This window comes from Cricetulus griseus, chromosome 3 (assembly GCF_003668045.3).
Source record: "Cricetulus griseus strain 17A/GY chromosome 3, alternate assembly CriGri-PICRH-1.0, whole genome shotgun sequence".
NCBI lineage: Eukaryota > Metazoa > Chordata > Mammalia > Rodentia > Cricetidae > Cricetulus > Cricetulus griseus.
The window spans coordinates 201,412,392-201,430,224 of record NC_048596.1 but is presented as its reverse complement, the minus strand read 5'-3'; the positions used below and the strand labels follow the sequence as shown (position 1 = coordinate 201,430,224).

The window sequence follows — 17,833 nt, the reverse complement described above, 5'->3', positions numbered from 1 at the left end:
CTGGTTTCAGAGCTGAACTGTGTTTCTTTCACTGACCCTTTTTAGCCATTAGGCTCTAATTTCACCACCAGGGTGTATTTCTTTCACTGGCTCTGTTCCAGGGCCAAAGTGTGTTTCTTTGGCCCTGGTTTCAGGGTCAGGGTATGTTTTTTTGGTTCTGGTTTCAGGGCTAAACTGTTTCTTTTCACTGACTCTGGGTTCAGGGTTAGGGTGCTAGATTTTTGTGCTCAGGGATTGGTTGGTTTCCTGCTCAGGGATTGGTTGATTTTCCTGTTCAGTGATTGGTTGGTTTTATGTTCAGTTGGTCGGGGCAGATTTGGCTCTGGTGTCAGGGGCAAACAGTGTTTCTTTCACTAGCCCTTTTTAGATTTTTGGCTCTAGTTTCAGGTCCAGGATGTTTTCTTTGGCTGACCCTTTTACTCTACAGGGATGACTGCAATGCTGGGGATAATTAGGCCTGGAGAGGGTTTAAGAAGAGTCCTGAATGGGGACTGCATGTGGGCACATCTCATAGCTCAGCTGAAGGTAGCTGAAGTTGTCAGTGTGCCTGTATTTTAGTTAGCACTTAAATGCCACAACTTATATCAGCTTTTGAGCAGCAATTTTTTTTAAGGTTTGAAATATTATATTGCTATAAAAATGTTCCTGATGTAGTAGCTGGAGGCTCCCATGAGCTATTTCATGAGAGGCATCCATGATTAAGCTCTGTCTGCATCAGTTCACCTTGCAGCTGGCCCCTTTTCCATCAGCCACTATGTCTAGCTAGAACAGGCTTAGCAGAGTAAACCTCAGCCTGATGATTTTCATCCCTCGGAGGCTTCTCTGGCTGTCTATTGCATGCATGCATGCCCCATGTTTGTTACTAAATAAATCTGACCTGTCGTTAGACTCACTCTGTGAATGTGTGAGAAGACATGCTTCACAGACACTGGGTTCCAGTGGGTGACAGGTGTGCAAGTGAAAAATAATGATGTGATAGTGAACCCATATCCTCTTGGAGGCCCTTTGCTTGCTTGCTTGCTTGCTTGATTTTTTGAGGCAGATTCTCACTGTGTATTCCAGGTTGGCCTTGGAAGCCCCTTGCCTCAATCTCCCCAGTACCAAGATTACAGGCTAGAACACCATGCCCAGCTAAAATATGCTAGACTTATAATTTAATATTTGTAGGTCATGTGATACTATCTCTTGACTTAAAAATGTAGTTTTAAATGTGACTTCAGGCTGTTTTTTATTTTTTATTATTTTATTTTGTTTTATTTTTTGAAGAGGTGGGGAAAGTGCCAAGGATGACTCTGGTCCTGCTAGGTAAGCATCACCATTGAGCTACAACCATAGACTTGCCAAATTCTTCTTCCCATTTTGTTCCCCCTTTCCTTTTATCCTTTTTCTTTAGTTTTTTTTTTTTTTCTTCTCCCTATAAAGAAGTTTCCAGCTCACAGAAATCCTCCTGTCTCAGCCTCCTAAGTTCTGGGAATACAGACAGAAGCCACCATGTTGGGTTCTGGCTCTACTTGGATTTACTTATTTATTTACTTATTATCTACATGGTTAGTTAGTTTGGTGTTTTGTAACAGAGTCTCAAGTATTCCAGGCTGTCCTTTGACTTGTTATGTAGTTGAGATTGGCTTCGAACTCTTGATCTTTGTCCTACCTCCCGAGTGCCCTGCCGTGCTTGATTTGTATTTGAACTTCCAAAAGGTTGTCTTATTCAGAATTCCACATCTTTCTTCTGCCCCCTCACTTGAGCCCCATCCAGGCACCCAGTTCTGTATGCCCTTCCAGTTTAATTTATGACATCACACTCTACACATGTGCTGTGTGTTCACATTACCACCCAGTTCTGCTGCAGCTGAGATGCCGACCCCTCTGCTTGTATGCTCTGTTCTAGCCACACCCAATGATCCGCTTTTGCCAGGGACACATGACATGTTTTCTGGCTTACCTTGCCACTGTTCCATTTACACCCCAGAGCAATATGATCCCTTACCTGTTCCTCCCTACCTTTGCAGCCAAGTCTTGAACTGAACCTATGGTCTTGCCTCCCAGGCTGCTGCTCTCTGTCTGGGTGCTGATCTGGGCTCTTCCCCAGACTCTACCCTCTCCACTGTTCTCAGTGGAACAGGCAGCTCTCTCTCCTTCTTAGGGAGTCCTTCTGTTCTTCCTGAAGGCACACTTACTCCTCAGTGAGGTGTAACATTATTCCTGTATGGATGATTCTTTGACTGTGTTCCAAGAAGACAAGAACTCTTCCCCTTCTGTGTTGTCTTTGCTTGCTCTTCTTAGCACACAGCAGGAGAGGTGTAGCTATACATTGTCTCATGGCTTGGAGTCTGATTCATCAGCAACAAGCTCCAAGTGACTAAATGACTAATGCCCACACAGCATATAGTGAGAGTGGAGGAGAAAGCATGTTTCATTTACAAGGGTTCTAGAAAGAGTCAGGAAAGATCTTCTTAGCATGGAAAATGCTTCTTGGGTCCAGGGCTGAGGTGTGTCCCAGGTGGACTGGGGACAGATGCTGTCACCCTCAGCCAGGCGAGTTGCTGGGAAATGACTGGGAAGTAGTTCTGGTGGGCTTATGGAAGGGAGAAGGAACAGGATGACCAGTGAGGTCAAAGACAACATCAGATTCTGCAGGACTCTGCAGTGTGGCCTCACTGCTACTACTTTCAGCAAGTGAGCATGTGTAGACACAAGGATGAGTCTGATGCAGTGATTTTTTTTTCTGTGATCCCTATGTGCAATGTGTATACATGTGTTAAATACTGTGGTGGGCCCATGGGCACACTGGCTGGCAGTGTGAAATACAGTGTTGTTGGGGTTGGGTGATGACACAGGGGAGTGGCACATCTCAGACATTTGGGCACAGAGAAGAATCCAGAAGATGGAATGTGTGTGTGTGTGTGTGTGTGTGTGTGTGTGTGTGTGTGTGTGTGTGTGTTTTAGGGGGATGAGGTGGCACTCTGAGAGCTAGCCTCAGCTCCAGTTGAGGCCAGTCACATTCATAGGGTAACTGTTTATTTGTACCTGTTTCTGATTCACTTTGTGATTTCCTAGAGTAAACTGTTCATTGTGGAACTGCCTGTTTGGTACATTTGAGTCACACCAAATCAGAGCCTAGGCCTGTTGTCCACTGAGATATTGTCTCAGGTTTGAGTCCAAGATGCAAGGAGTTCAGGGTTCCTGTGAAAGCCCTGTGAACTGTGTCCCAGACCCTCTCCAGGCCCAACTTTGTTTTGTCTTCTCAGTTCTGCCTCTGGGTGGAAATCTCTGCCAAAGCAAAGCAGGCAGGTGGTAGCTTTGTTCTGCTCTTGTACCATCTCTTGTCCTTTCCACATCTGTGTATTCCCACTTAACAGTCACCTTCTCTGCCTTCCTGTTTTAGTGAGGGGTTAGATCCTAGGTGCCCTTTACAGTCTTTCCTGAGCCCAGGAAAGGCTTGGTTCTTCTTGGATTTCTATCATATGTCTTGCTTAAAATGTGCTTTCTGTCTATGGATGAATTAACAGAGGTTTGTTTTAAATAACTGACAGGAACACATGCTCTCAGGAACATGGGGTCATGTGTAGCAATCGCCTCTGCCAGAAGAGTGGCTGCTATCCTGCAGTTTCTCCTGTGTGCATAGTGCCTGCAGTCACCTGCTAAGGCTAACAATTGCCCTAAGATGTCATTACAGCCTGCACTCCTGTGACCCTGTGGCTTGGCTCTCCTCCTTAGCAGATACACAGACAGCCTTCATTCAGGTGCACAGGGATTCCGTATGGCAGGCTAAGAATTGCATGGGAACCAGGAGAGAACCCAATAGAGTTTCTGCCATGGGAGATGATCGAAGAGTGCTTGCTTTTGTTGGCTCTTTATAATTTTTGTTTGTTGTAAGATCTTACTATAAAGCCTAGGTTTGTCTCAAACTCCTGATTCTCCAGCCTTATCCTCCCCAGTGCTGGTGTTAGAGGTCTCATTTTTTTGTTGCCTCTCCGGGGGTTCCAGGAGAAACTAGTAGGACAGTTGTTGGGTTGAATTTCTGTGACTTTTTGCATATGGTGTGCCAGATTGCTGTTGGGGCCCTTGAACCACAAGGCCCTTATTCTATGTAAGCCGTCTAAGAATTGAGTTCAGGGTGTCCTCCCCTTCATTTGTCTGCATTCAACACCATGGATGTTGAGGTACTCGTTGTCAATAGTGCAGCAGACACAGGTCTTAGCTCAGAAGCTGAGCAGCATATTCCCCTCTGACGTGCTTAGCCCAGGGTGATTCTGTCCAGCTCTTCAAGTTGCACTGGGACCTTGTAGCAAAGAATCAAAGAATGAGGTGAAACAGCAGAGATCCAGCAGCTTAGGCTCAACCAACCGTAAGAGAGGTCATGCCTCTAGTCTGGGGCAGGGCCTCTGTGAAGGGACTGCAGAAGGGTTGTCCTTACCTCTGGAGGTGGCTTGTAAGCCATGGAAGAATGGGAGAGCAGGCTACAGAGTCAGGTATTTCATTCCCATGGTTTCTCAGCACACTCTGAAGTGCATTGCTGCCTTTCCTTTGTCTGAGGGGACTCCTGCCTCCTCAGGTTAAATGATGGGTATATGCAAGGCAACATGGAGGGACATTAGAAAACCACCTGCTCACATTCTGCCACTTCCTGAGCTCCCAGGTTCTCTGTGAGATATGGTTGCTGTCTTGTCAGTCATGGAGTGGCTGAGAAGGTGGCATTTGCATTATAATGGCACCATGAAGGAAATTATAGTGCTTGGCAGTGCTGGGCCCCTCCCATCCAGTGCAGTTTAGTCTGTTTCACTGCACAGCAGTCCTCAGCGTGTCTCCTTCAGCGAGCTTTCTGGTTGCAGGTTTCAGATCTGGACTGCAGCGTCACCGACGGTCACTAGTGTAAAGCTATAGAGCTATCTCTTGAGGTATTACTTAGCTTTAAGCAGAAACTGACTCTGTTTTGTTTTGTTTGTTTCTAGTTTTTGACGTGTTTCTGTTTTGGTCTGACTAGGAGGAGCCTGATCTGGTTAGTGCAATTTATGGCCGAGGGATAGCCTATGGAAAGAAGGGACTACATGTGAGTATGTACTAGTTGCGCTTGCCACCGTGCCCACATGGCTTGATGCACCCAAGCCTTTGTCCCAACTGCTTCTCGTGCACTCAGCTCTGCCAGGACCACATGAGAAAGGGGTGGATGATCACTCCAGATGCTGTGGCCAGAAGGCTGGCAACCAGGCTCCCCTTGGTCTTCCGAGTCAGTGATGAGTTGGCCACAGGAAAAGCCAGAGATGGAACTGCATTCCCAGACCATTCCCTGAGAATGCAGACTAGGCTAGGTTGTCACAGTGGGACCTACAGCCAGAGATCGATTCACAGTCGTGACAAGTTGGTAAAAGAACACAGGGTTTTGTTTGTTTCTTTGGCTTGTGGCATTTATTTTCATTTGCTACACTTTATGCTTTTTGTGGATAGGGAAAGGTCTTTGCAGTCACAATCAAATCATTCCCTTTATTTCCCTGAGGAAGGCAGTGAGGTAACAGTGAACCCTGCTCATTCAAAAACCACTATGCTATAAAAGTGGTTTCCCAAGATTATGCAGTGAATCACTGGCTGCCCTTTAGATCAGTGTGCTTAGAGTGTTGTATGCAAACCCTTCTTATGCTTCTTAACTAACGACAGTCATGTGAAATAGTGCTTAGAGGGAGAATCATTATTTTTGTAATTTTTACATAAAAATCACAGTCTTTAACGTTTTATTAAATATTTTAAGTAAAGTTTATTAAAGTTTAGAAAATTTGCTATGCTGGTACTGGCTTGGAGAAAATTGATATGACACTTAAAATTGTACCTTTCTAAGACACAGGGGACTGGGACAAACTTAGCCCTGTAACCATGGTGTTGAGGGTACAAAACTATTTCAGTCATAGGTCAGCAGGGACCAGGTTCAAGTTGCCACATAGCCTTCAGATAAGTGCTACTTCCTGCCCCATCTGTTTAAATTTTGCAACTCATTATGTAACTTATTTTTGTCTTTAGTGGAAACTTAAATGTGTATTTTTACGTACAAAATCAGCCTATACATGCTCAAGAGAATTTAGCTAGACTGGTCATGAGGTAGGTTCTGAGTTCATGGTTTTGATCAACACGTCATTTTCCTGTTCCTCACTCATTGGTGGGTGTTATTCTCCAGGCTGGCAGCCAGCCATGTGTTCACCCTGGGGACTGGATAGGTTATGTTTAGATAATATCTGCTATCTGTGAATTTGTGGTAAGCATCCAGGATCAGTGTGTTACTTCCTGAAGGGTGGGAGGCTTGGGTGAGTTGATCATATGACCTGACACCACTCCTTGAACGAACCTGGCAGAGCATTTGTGCAGAATCGAAGTTTCTGTTCATCTCTAAGCAGCGGCTTCTCTGGTGAATCCAGTGTTAGTGTCTCAGAAGATCTTGCCACTGTGCCCAGCAGCAGTGTGTCTCATACTAAGCTAATGCCTTTTTAAGGACATTAAGAACGCTGAGCTTGCTCTGTTTGAACTGAGCCGAGTAATTGCCTTGGAACCTGACCGTCCAGAGGTATTTGAGCAGCGAGCTGAAGTGAGTGTGGTTTTCTTTTTCCCCTCTGTTATTGAATTAGCTGAAATTCAGAACCCTTTCCTACAATTTTATCATTATAAATCTAATGCTTCTTTATGCCCAGTTGTGTTCCTACCTTATTCCTAAGGCCTGTAAATATGGTGGTAATTACTAGACAACCGTGGAATGAGTGATGCTCTTGAAGTAACATAAGAGTGACATTTATTGTGAAAACATGCGGTTATATTGTCTGCTTCTTCAGCGGGTACTCATTAAAGAGATATTCACAGTAAATATTGCAGATATAGATGACACATTTTAACAAAACTGACTGTAACAGTTTGGACAACCTGAAATATGTAGCCCTTGGTAGTTGTTCCACGCCATAGAAGGGAGGAGAAAGAATGAGTGAATGAATGAGTGAATGAATGAATGAATTACCTGAGTGTATATACCCATGTACAGTTCTTATGAGATGGACCTGTCTCCATAAACACCTAGAGCAGGTAGGTTTGCTATAGAGCTCAAGGTAGAGACAGAGGCGTGGGAGGGGTGCCTGCAGATCTCCTGAGTGACATCTGTAGGCCGCCTGCACAGAAGCGGATGGGGGTGTGCTAGGCTGCTTGGGAGGTAAGGTTGAGAACAGCAGGAGGAGGGTGTTCTTGCAGAGAGAGAGTTCCAAAACTTCCTTTGTGGCTTTAAATCCGCGTGCCCTTGAAGTAGTGCTGGGCTTTCAGGGGTCATGTGTGTGTTAATGTGTGCATGTAGTTAGTTTGATATGGGGTGACTTTTTTTTTCTCCAAGAGGGAAAAGTAGCAAGTATAGGAATACTGGGTGCTCAGTCACTTTAAGACTGCATCTAGAGGTCTTATCCTCAAATTGTAGTGTCTTATACTTTAGTCACTTTAAGTGTTTTACTTTTAGTCTTTGCTGTGTTGGGGACTTGGTCTTAATCTAATTTTTCCCAGTGATGTAGTTCCTCACCTGTTCATTTTAGATCTCACCCTTGGGCTAGGAGACTGGAGTTCTGCCCCCATAGTAAGAAGCTCTTGTATAGTTGTTGGACTGGCCACTCTTAAGTCCCACCAACTCTGGTTGGGCTCACTGGTGTCTCTCTCAGGACTCTGGAACTGCATGAAATGATTCTGATAAACCAGGAATTCAGTTAAGACTTGCAGGTTTTTAAATTTTGCACATCTTAAGAAAAAGCTAATTGCCTATCTAAAATGATATTGGTGATTAGAACAATAGTTTTCCATTATCTGAAAAATAGATAGCAATATTTATGACACTGTCAGCAGTCACTACATTGTGATTTTTCACAGCTAAATTGCAGCCTGCTGTGTCTGCCTCAGAACTAATTTGTGAGGTGTTTTGCTTTGCTTTTGTTTTTCCTGAACTAATCTGTATTTGATGAAAATATTTTAACCCATTACTATGGATATTAGCAGTTGTAACAAGATGTGATAGTTTTTACCTTGGGGTTAATAAAGCAGAGAAAAAGACATTCTCCCTTCCACATGATAGCTCCACCCCACCCTGTGATGAGTTCCAGGCCATATGTCCATCTCTTTCCACTTTGGAAGCCACTGTTAATGTTTGGGCTGGGCCCATCCAAATGCTCTCCCAGGCTGTGCTGAGCTCCTGCAGAGCAAGTGACCAGATGTAACCCAGGGTGAATATGACCTTTCTTAGAGCACCCTGGTTAGAAATTGATGGAATGATGATTGCTTGGGATCAAGTGCATGGGTTTGATTGCATGAACACAGGGACCCACTGGGCCTTTCTTATATCTTGTTGACTTCCTTTTGGGTGCTGGCTGTCATCTGTGTTGTCATGCTGCCTGGACCACAATGACTACTGGCTCTAAGGGACTTTTCAAATGGGCAGACAGTTTCCCCTGCAATGCTGAGTGTGGTTGATAAGCTAGGGGCTGACAGGGTACCTGGGATCCTCGTAAGCATCCTTCATCTTTTGCTCCCACAGGGAGTAGAGCTAGAGACCCTGAAGGGCTGTAACTGCCAGGACTTGTCTATCTGCCCCAGTGGTTGAAAGTGCATGTGCCAATTTTTTACTTAAAAGGTGAACATAGCTTAAGAAAAAGGGGTCTTATTTCAAGAAGAGCCACATCTGGTATGCCTAGAGTGGTGTCAGTGGCAAGGCAGCTGCTTGAGCCACATCCCCTGTCTTCACTCACTAAACTGAGCCTCGTGGCCCTTCTGTGCATCCATCCACCTGTGCGTGCATGAGACCATAGGTCACAGCCTGCTACAGGGAGCTTTGTGAGTGGTGTGTGCTTCAGTGGAATTGAAAAACTAAAACACTGACAGTGTAGAACTGGCCATAGGAATTTTTCCTGATTGCATGTTTTGGATTTCTAGATTCTGTCCCCTCTGGGACGAATTAATGAAGCTGTAAATGATCTCACTAAAGCTATTCAGCTTCAGCCCTCAGCACGGCTGTACCGACACCGGGGGACCTTGTACTTCATATCTGAGGTGATTGCCCCATAAAGATTGGTTCACACCTCACTTCTCCCACCATTTCAGAAGCCACTCTCTGCCAGATTGGGTTTAGTTTAATGTCAGTGCTACAAGGCAGCCGTGAGAGCATTGTCTTTGGCAGAAATTAAATGCAATAGAGAATTATAAGGGCCAGTTGTGTTTCCATGTTTGGGCCTTCAGCAGTATCAGATTCTCAACTGGCACGAGAAGGTTATAATTTGTTTCATAGCTTCTACTTAGAGGTAAAACTTGATTTTGTCTGCTTCTCAGTTTCAGACCCATAATCTGAACCTGTCAGGCTTCCAGACCATTCTGTTCAGGTGGACTGATCTAGCAAGAGTCTGTTTCTGTCACAGTAGCTCCTAGATCATGGGTGTCTGTGAGCCTGCAGTACTGTAACAATGCATGTATAGACCAAGCTTCAGCTTACCACAGTGAGAATACACCCCAGCTTGGTCATTTCACAAGTGTTCAGTGAAGAAAGATGCTCTCATTGGTATTTGAGATGATACTTTTCCTGTGGTTGAGGCAAAAGGCCTAAAATTAAGCCTCTATGAACTCTAGTTAGCAGTTAGCAGGGTGAGGACTACTAGTTTGGTGGGACTGCTTTGCTGTGGCGTTTCCTTCAAGGCCAAGAAGGGCACAGGACCTGATGGGGCTTTTCCTCTGCCTGTCTAATTTCTAATAAACACAATCTCATCTTTCCTCCTCCTCTCCTTTCCATAGGACTACGCGACAGCCCACGAGGACTTTGAGCAGTCCTTGGAGCTGAACAGAAACCAGCCCACAGCCATGCTGTACAAAGGCCTAACTTTCTTTCACAGAGGACTTCTGAAGGTGAAGCTGCGCTGCCTGCGCCTGCGCTGCTGTGCTGCTTCGCTTGGGGGTGGGGGGGGCATTAGTGGGATTGAGCCGATGCATCTCAGAATGTCTCAGGTTTCTTAGCTCTGTATCTGTGTGTGTGTGTGTGTGTGTGTGTGTGTGTGTGTGTGTGTGTGTGTGTGTGCATTCATGCACACTTCACTTGCTGGCTACTGAAAGTAGGTCTTCCTCTGAAGCAGTACTGAGCACTTTGACTTCAGCTCATGGGCCTAGAGGAGCTGTGCTTTGTGGCTTTGGGGGAAAATCATAATGGGTACCAAGTCTGTGATTTTGAAATTGTTTCTAACAGTGTGGTCCGCGTGAGAAGGACAGGAGACTGATAGGAGACATCTGCAGGTCCTCCTAGGGCTGAGGAGACTTGACCCAGCTACTGGATCCACGGGAATGGGAGGGAGATGTTGCTGAGGCTGGTGATGTGACCAGTGGAACTAGTATGCCCATGGACAAGGATCACAGGACAGTAGGAGGAGTAGGCTACTGTAAACAGTCAATTCACTTGACCTGATGAGAAGTGTTTGTGTGGATTACTTCCTGCTGGCCACTCCATTCCATGTCCTTGTGTCTCTGTGGGGATCTTGCAGTGCAGCAGGCTGTACCAGTATCCAGGGATCACAGAGTTGCTACCTCCCCTATGTGGGCCATAGTGCCACACAAGGCCTCAAGTACCCCAGTACAGGATAATCCAAGCCACTAGATAAAAAAAAATAGGCTGGCCCAAGAGCTATGCACAGCCAGCTGCCTTGTTAGGGAGCACATTGTGGGATGAAGCAATCCTGTGTAGAGATGGTGTTCTTCAGTCCAGTGTTGAAGACTGACAAGTTTGATAGCACAGGATGGGGAGTGTCTTCAGCAAGAAGAATAGTTCTGCCATGGAGCAGGCAGCCCTCTGTGTCCACTAGCTGCTGTCCTTAGATCTGCCATCCACAGCCCTGAAGGACTCAGGGGGAAAGAGTACAGGTTTTGTTCTTGTCGCTCTTGCTTAAGCAGCATGACATAGTTACTGTACCTGTAACAGCCACATAATATTAGCTGTCACAGGCCATCCAGAGAACCCCGAAAGAGCTCAAAAGATGGATGTAGACCTCATGCAAACACTGTACCGGAGACCTTGTGCATTTTAGTATCTGCAGGGATCCCAGAGCCATTCCTCTCATTCCCAGGGAGGACTGCAGATGTGTTTGAGGATGGCAGATTTGTCTGGGCAGAGGCCATAAGAAAGTTCTCAGTGTTGAGGATGGTACTTGTTGCATAGCCTGTGCTCAGAAGTGACAGTGACAGATGATGTCAAGTGCAGAACACATGGCCTTGGAGGTCAGGCTGTGCTCTTGCTTTAAGCCCTGCTAACCATCTGCTGGACATGTAGCTGAGCTCTTTCAGCTTCTTGCACATCCATAAAGCAGGCACAGCCTTCTGTCTCCTCTCAAAGCATGCACCAGAGTTCGGTAGCATCCCATATGAGAAAAGTATAACTGCATTTTATCAGGAAAAGTTTAATCTGTGTTTTATAGATGCTTTTAAAAAACTCCCATCCCACTGAAAACCAAACAACAAAAAATTTTTACTAGTTCTTTGTAATTCCTCACATCTCATGTGAAGTAAGTACCTAGAGTGTCCAAAAGAAAGAGTTCCTGAGGTGCAGAGCAGTCCATGAGGATATAGGTCTTAGTGGGCACTGTCCACCCACTCTTCGAGTCCCCTCCATTCTTCATCTTTTCTTACAGCCTCTGTACGTGAAAAGGTTCAGACCACCATGTTGCAATTAGGGGCAGCCTCAGGGAAATGAAAAAATACATGGAAAAGACCATTCACTACATATTACGAATATTTTTTAAAGGAAAACATATACCAGCAAATACACTCTATTTGTTAGATAAAGCTGGGCATAGGCACAGGGTATCTCCTGAAAGGCTTGAAGAATGAGACTTGGTTTGGTTTATCCAGATCTCCAAGAACCTGGTCAGTGCTTTCGTGGTCTGAGCATTCGAAGTCCCTCAGTGAATGGCTCTTCCCAAGTCACTGGAACTTCCCTCCTCCCCCTGTGCTCTGCATCCCATGCATGGGGCAATGGGAGGAGAAGTGGGGGGGCTCTTTGTGGTGGTTTATCTATGTTGTCCAAGAAGGTCAGAGGGTTGCACTTAGTCTCTCTTGTCCCACCAGCATCCTTGTGAAATGTAGACAGCTATCTCTGTGAGTTATGGAACTAAAAAATGACCCCTGCTATTCATAGACACAAAGCATTAGACTCAAAGGTGGGCTTGAGCTGACAACCTAAAAGTGGGTCTGGTCAGGCCAATGGCAATTTAGAAAGTAGTCAAGTAGGTGACTTTATTTTGTAAATACCTTTTATGGAAGGACATTAAACATTTAAGAATGTTTAATTTCTGCAGTTTGTTACAGAAAGGGCTTGACTACGTAGCTCAAGCAATCTTCAACTTTTAGCCTCCTTCCTCAGCTTCCTATTAGGCTGATATCATGTGAACCCCACCATACCTGGCCAGGTACATACACAGCTGTTCAGTGTGGTGAATAGGGCCCTTGTGATACGGCAGCAAGAACTTGACATCCATTTAGTCCATATCATAAGGACATTTTAAGCTCTTCACCCTGAGCTGTCTGATGGGAGCATCCAAATGGTGGCCGCCCAGTGACCAGTGAAGACTGTGGTGATGGAGGGAAATGGTGACTCTGAAACAGTGTGTACTTAGAGGTCGCCTCGTGTGAGCTAGTCTCTTGTTCCCAATGGTGTAAAATCTTGATTCTGCTGTGTCCCTCTTTGGCAGCTGAGGTAGAGAGCTGAGCAGTGCTTAGACAGGAACCCTGAAACCAAAGACTCTTAAAAGCTGAAGAGAATCAGACTTTGAAGAACTGTCGCGTCACGCATGCTGTAAGTGGAGTGGGCAGCAGATGCCCACTGGGCATCTCCCCTGGATGTCCACAGACACTGCAGGCTTAACACGCCCAGCCCCCTCTCCCTACTGTCTTCCTGTTCTCCTTGTGGTGGCCACTGCACTTGCCCTCTCCCAGACTTCCCAGCCTAGAAACTCCTTGCCTCATCTTCCTCTCCTCACCGCCACCAGATTCTGTCTCTGTTTGCCTTCAGAAATGGCCCTGTATCTGACTCTTCTTTCTCTCCTCAGGGACACTCACCTTGAGCTTTCATTATCTCTTGCCCAGATGCCCGCTGACCCAACCTGGGGCCTGCTCCCCCGCTCTACCCCACACTGCTGCTCTGCCATGGTCACTGTCCTTTCCCCGAGACATGAGGTGCCTGTGCAGGTGCCAGCCAGGTTCTGGCCTTGTCTCTCCACTCACACCTCTGTGCACGGTTCTGACTTCCTGCCATTCCTGGCTCCGAGCTGTGCACAGTATAGCACTGTGCCCCTCCTCACACTACTGTTGAGTTCCTAGAGCACTTGGCTGTCACTTCCTTCTCTGTATTTCCAGGGCCTTGCTCCTATCTCTGTTTTAGCTCTTAATGTTTATGCTAATAACTCCCATTACATAATTGGCTTTCTATTCTAACTGGACTGTATGTTCTTAGAGGACAGAGACAATGACTTGCTCATCTTGTACCCACCCCTCAACTCCTCACACTGACTCTGGTACATAGTAGGTGCTCAATATGTGTTTGTTGGATAAAAGTATCATAAAAGCCCTAAAAGATTAAGACTAGGCCACTTTAGCAGCCACATTCATAGTTGTAGGAGCTCTTCACCAGCAGATCATTTTCCCTGCCATTGCTTCAGGAGTCTGAAACCAGTCCCTCTGACCATGCTACCCCCACTCCCATCTACAAAGAATCTGGATACAGAGACAGAGGGCTTTTTAAGTCTTGCAGTTGTGCTGTTCATAAAACTACCTTATGCCTGCAAATCATCAAATATTTATTGAGTGCCTACCATGTACAAGGCATGTGACATCAGTAGCTCTCTCCTACCAACATCTAATTGAACAGATGTGATGTGTAAAGTCAAGTCTTATCTAATTGAACAGATGTGATGTGTAAAGTCTTTTTCTTCAGGTTACAGCAGTTACTTTAGTGCCGTTTTGTCCTGTCTTTGGAAAAGTGCCAAGAGACTGTATTTTTTTTTTTTTAAGTACAGTAGCAGTAATATCATATGAAAGTGCAGGCATAGTGGGTACAAATGTTTAGGTAGTCTAGCCTTGACCAGCACTACCCTCTAATAGCAGTACTCACATTAGGGATTTGGGTATGAGCATGTGTGCTCTAGATTCCTCTTGGTGGCTGCAGCACTCTGGTCTCAGCTGCATGCCAGCTGCTATGCTGCACCAGCTGTGTCCAGTATCCTAGCCTTGTTCTATTTTCTTTCACTGTTTCCCTATAGAACCGAGGAATCCCAACTGCTAGCCCAGGAGCCTTTTTGGGTTTTTCTATGTGCAATTTATATCTATCTATTTTGTTGATTAAGTGCAACAACCTGTCATTTTGAATAATCTCACAAAACTGTTGAGTTTCCTTAGTCCATTTGTGTTGTTACGGATTGAGGAAATGATGTTCTTATGAAGGTGAAATCATTAGCACTCCAGCACAAGATGACAGCTCTGTCACAGTGGGAAGCTCAATGCTGTTTTTATAGAAATGCATTTTTTTTTACTATTAGAATTACAGCCTCCCAACAGTTCATTGCATTGATTGCCTCATTCTTTGGCCCTATTTAAGATAATTCTGCCAGAGATGGATGTGGCATATATGTAAACCTTTAGTGATGCAAGTGGAATTAATGCAAATGGGCTCATTTTCTGCACACCTTCCACAGGAAGCCATCGAGGCCTTCAAAGAAGCTCTGAAACAGAAAGTTGACTTTATTGATGCATATAAAAGTCTAGGACAGGCCTACAGGTAAGTGACAATGGGCTTAAAGGAGACTAAGACAGGAAAGACACAGTGCATCTCAGAAAAGATGTCCACTTTAGGTTTTGAAGGCATTGCTCTACCTGCTCCCATCTCTTCTGGGATGTGAGTGATCCTTGTGTCAGGACCCCTGGTGTGTGTCACCATGTAGGAGCCGTGTCAGCTTGCACAGCTGTCTGAGGGTCAGTCCTTCAGGGTCATCATGTTCATAGTGGTATGTGGGTAAAAGTCCCTGTAGATTAGTGTTGTGCCTGGCACTGGAGGGTGCTGTGTGGTAGACACCATCACCACTTGCCAGGCTCTGTGGTAGTGAATTCCTGATCATGGGAAAGTCAGTCCAGTACAGAAAGCTAACTGGGTCCTCACCTCTTGGTTCTGTGCATTGCTTCACTATTAGAGTATTCAACTTTAAAGAGCAACCTCACTCCAATCAGAAAGGCAGGTGACAAGGTTGATGTGGGAACACTTGAGCTAGGAGCCCCTGAGACTTGAACTCTGTAGGTGTGCAACTGCAGGCTCTCTGGGCCTCCAGTGTCTTGCCTGTAAAGGAGCCATTGTGGCTACAGGGGAAAGGCTGTTAGAGAAATTCCACCCTCATACAGAGGTGCATTTGGAAATCAGTGTTAATTTTTCCTAGAGAAATCCAAAAATGTGAGCATCCTATAATGCTGTATATTAGATTCCTAAGTGTGGTGAAGACTGTACAACTGTGTGTGAGGTGTTCAGGCAGCAGGAGACACACACCTCCCTCGAGATTTCCCAGAACTGAACTCCAGTGCTGGTGTCACTGACCTACCTGGTGCTCATCACAGTTGTTCAATCCTTAGAGAACTGGGCAATTTTGAAGCAGCCACTGAGAGCTTCCAGAAGGCCCTGCTGCTCAACCAGAACCATGTGCAGACCCTGCAGCTCCGAGGGATGATGCTCTATCACCATGGCAGCCTGCAGGAAGCCCTGAAGAACTTCAAGGTAAGCCTTACCAGCAGGCAGAGCCAAAGCTAAGGTTCTTCAGAGACTTCTGTGGAGGAATCTGTACATGGTATACTCCTTTAATCCCAGCACTTGGCAGGCAGAGGCAGGTAGCTCCTGGTGAGTTCTAGACCAGCCTTGTCTATATAGAAAGTTCTAGGCCAGCATAGTGGCCTGGATAGAGAGACCATATCTCAAGAGGGGTTGAGGGAAGAGGGAAGGGATCTTTGCTTTGGCCGCTAGACTAATTTAGAAACTTATATGTCATTTGACTCAGCCTGGAAGGAGAGCTTCTGGATTGAAGGATAAGCTGTCCTAACCCTTGTGACACTAACGCAGCCTTTTGTCCTTAACTGTAGCGTTGCCTGCAACTAGAGCCATACAATGAAGTGTGCCAGTACATGAAGGGGCTCAGCCATGTGGCAATGGGACAGTTTTATGAAGGAATTAAAGCACAAACAAAAGTTATGCTGAACGATCCTCTGCCCGGTCAGAAGGCTAGCCCAGAGTACTTGAGGGTGAAGTACCTCCGAGGTAAGCAGAAAATAGTGGGAGTTTTCCACTCCCATGCCCAGAGCTATGGGTGTCTTGCTGCCTCTGTGACGTGGTGGAGTTGAAGGTGGGCATCCTGTCCCTTGCATCCCTTGTTAAAACTGGAGGTTTCAGGACTAGAGGCCTCGATATCTCCCAAGACAGGCCTGATGTTCCTTCTGCCTCACCTACAGGTCTTCTAAAACTCCACAGAAGCTTGACCTATGTAAAACCACATTTATAGATGGATGTGAGGTTCTTTGTGGATAGTGTGTTTGGTGCCCTCTCATTTCACTGAAGGAGAAGAAAGTACCCTACATGGGGTTTTCATTTTTGAGACTTACCTGGCGTCTCTGATCCTTCATTACATTCTGTCACAACCTTCTATATTAGAAAGACCCAGTTTGGTGAGGAAGGGAGCAATTCTTGAATTAGTCACAGACTTTCTTTTTCTCCATATACATCTTCCAGTATACGTATATATGTACCTTCCAAAGCAATTTCCCATATCTTCCTATGTAAAACATACTTCTTCATGTGTACATACACACACATCTTATGTGTATCCATACATCATCCTATGTACACACACATCTTCCTATGCACACACATATCTTTTATGTATACACATATTTTTCTGTATATATACACATATTCCTATGTGCATGCATTAACACACCTTATGTAAACACAAATACAGCTTCCTGTGTACACACACACCTTCCTATATACTTACATAAACATCTTCCTATACACACACACACATCTTCCAGGGTACACATACACACCTTCTAATGTACACAGACATACACATCTTCCCATGTTTGCACACACACACACACACACACACACACACACACACACACACACACACACGCACGCACACGCACGCACGCACGCACCTTCCAGTGTACACCTACTTCTTTCAGCACACATGCACTTTGTCTTTGGATTTCTATTGCTGTGATAAAGCACCATAGCCAAAAGCAGCTTGTTGGGGAAAGGGTTTATTTGGCTCACATTTAGGTGAGTCCATCACTGAAGGAAATGAGGGCAGGAACATGGAGGCAAGAATTAAAGCAGACACCATGGAGGGGTGCTGATTACTGGCTTGCTCCTCACAGCTTGCCCAGTCTGCTTCTGATACACCTCAGGACTACCTGCCCAGGGTTGGTACCACCCACAGTAAGAAGGGTTCTTCCACATCAATCATTTATCAAGAAAATGCCATACAGACTAATGTTATGGAGACATTTTCTCAATTAAGATTCCCTCTTCCCAGATATATCTGGGTTTGTGTTAAGTTGACAAAAGCAGCCAGCACATACATATCCCCTCCAGCATACACACCCCTGCATCTTCCAGTATACACGTGTGTCTTGTTTTCCCCATTTATTTAGGAAGATGTTTTTGTTGTCTGTGTACCCACATATTTTTACCTTTCTTCTCATTAGCCCTTGAGAGCATTATTATAAAACAGAAAAAGGGTGCAATCCATGAATATAGCTTTAAGTTAGTAATAGCCAT

General features: G+C 45.4%; 1 protein-coding gene across 15 annotated transcripts in view; it reads left to right on the top strand.

Annotated features, from left to right (window-relative positions):
- Positions 1–17,833, top strand: part of Ttc13 (tetratricopeptide repeat domain 13) — a 58,328-nt gene that overhangs the window by 22,605 nt on the left and 17,890 nt on the right. For 3 of the 15 annotated variants that reach the window (XM_027404830.2, XM_027404825.2, XM_027404826.2), the window contains 7 exons: positions 4,985–5,050; positions 6,476–6,568; positions 8,929–9,045; positions 9,778–9,888; positions 14,712–14,794; positions 15,634–15,775; positions 16,135–16,309. In XM_027404830.2, coding sequence (XP_027260631.1) covers positions 4,985–5,050; positions 6,476–6,568; positions 8,929–9,045; positions 9,778–9,888; positions 14,712–14,794; positions 15,634–15,775; positions 16,135–16,309 — 787 coding nt within the window. The remainder of the gene's footprint in view (positions 1–4,984; positions 5,051–6,475; positions 6,569–8,928; positions 9,046–9,777; positions 9,889–14,711; positions 14,795–15,633; positions 15,776–16,134; positions 16,310–17,833) is intronic. The other 12 variants (XM_027404834.2, XM_027404829.2, XM_027404828.1 and 9 more) reach the window with 6 other exon arrangements.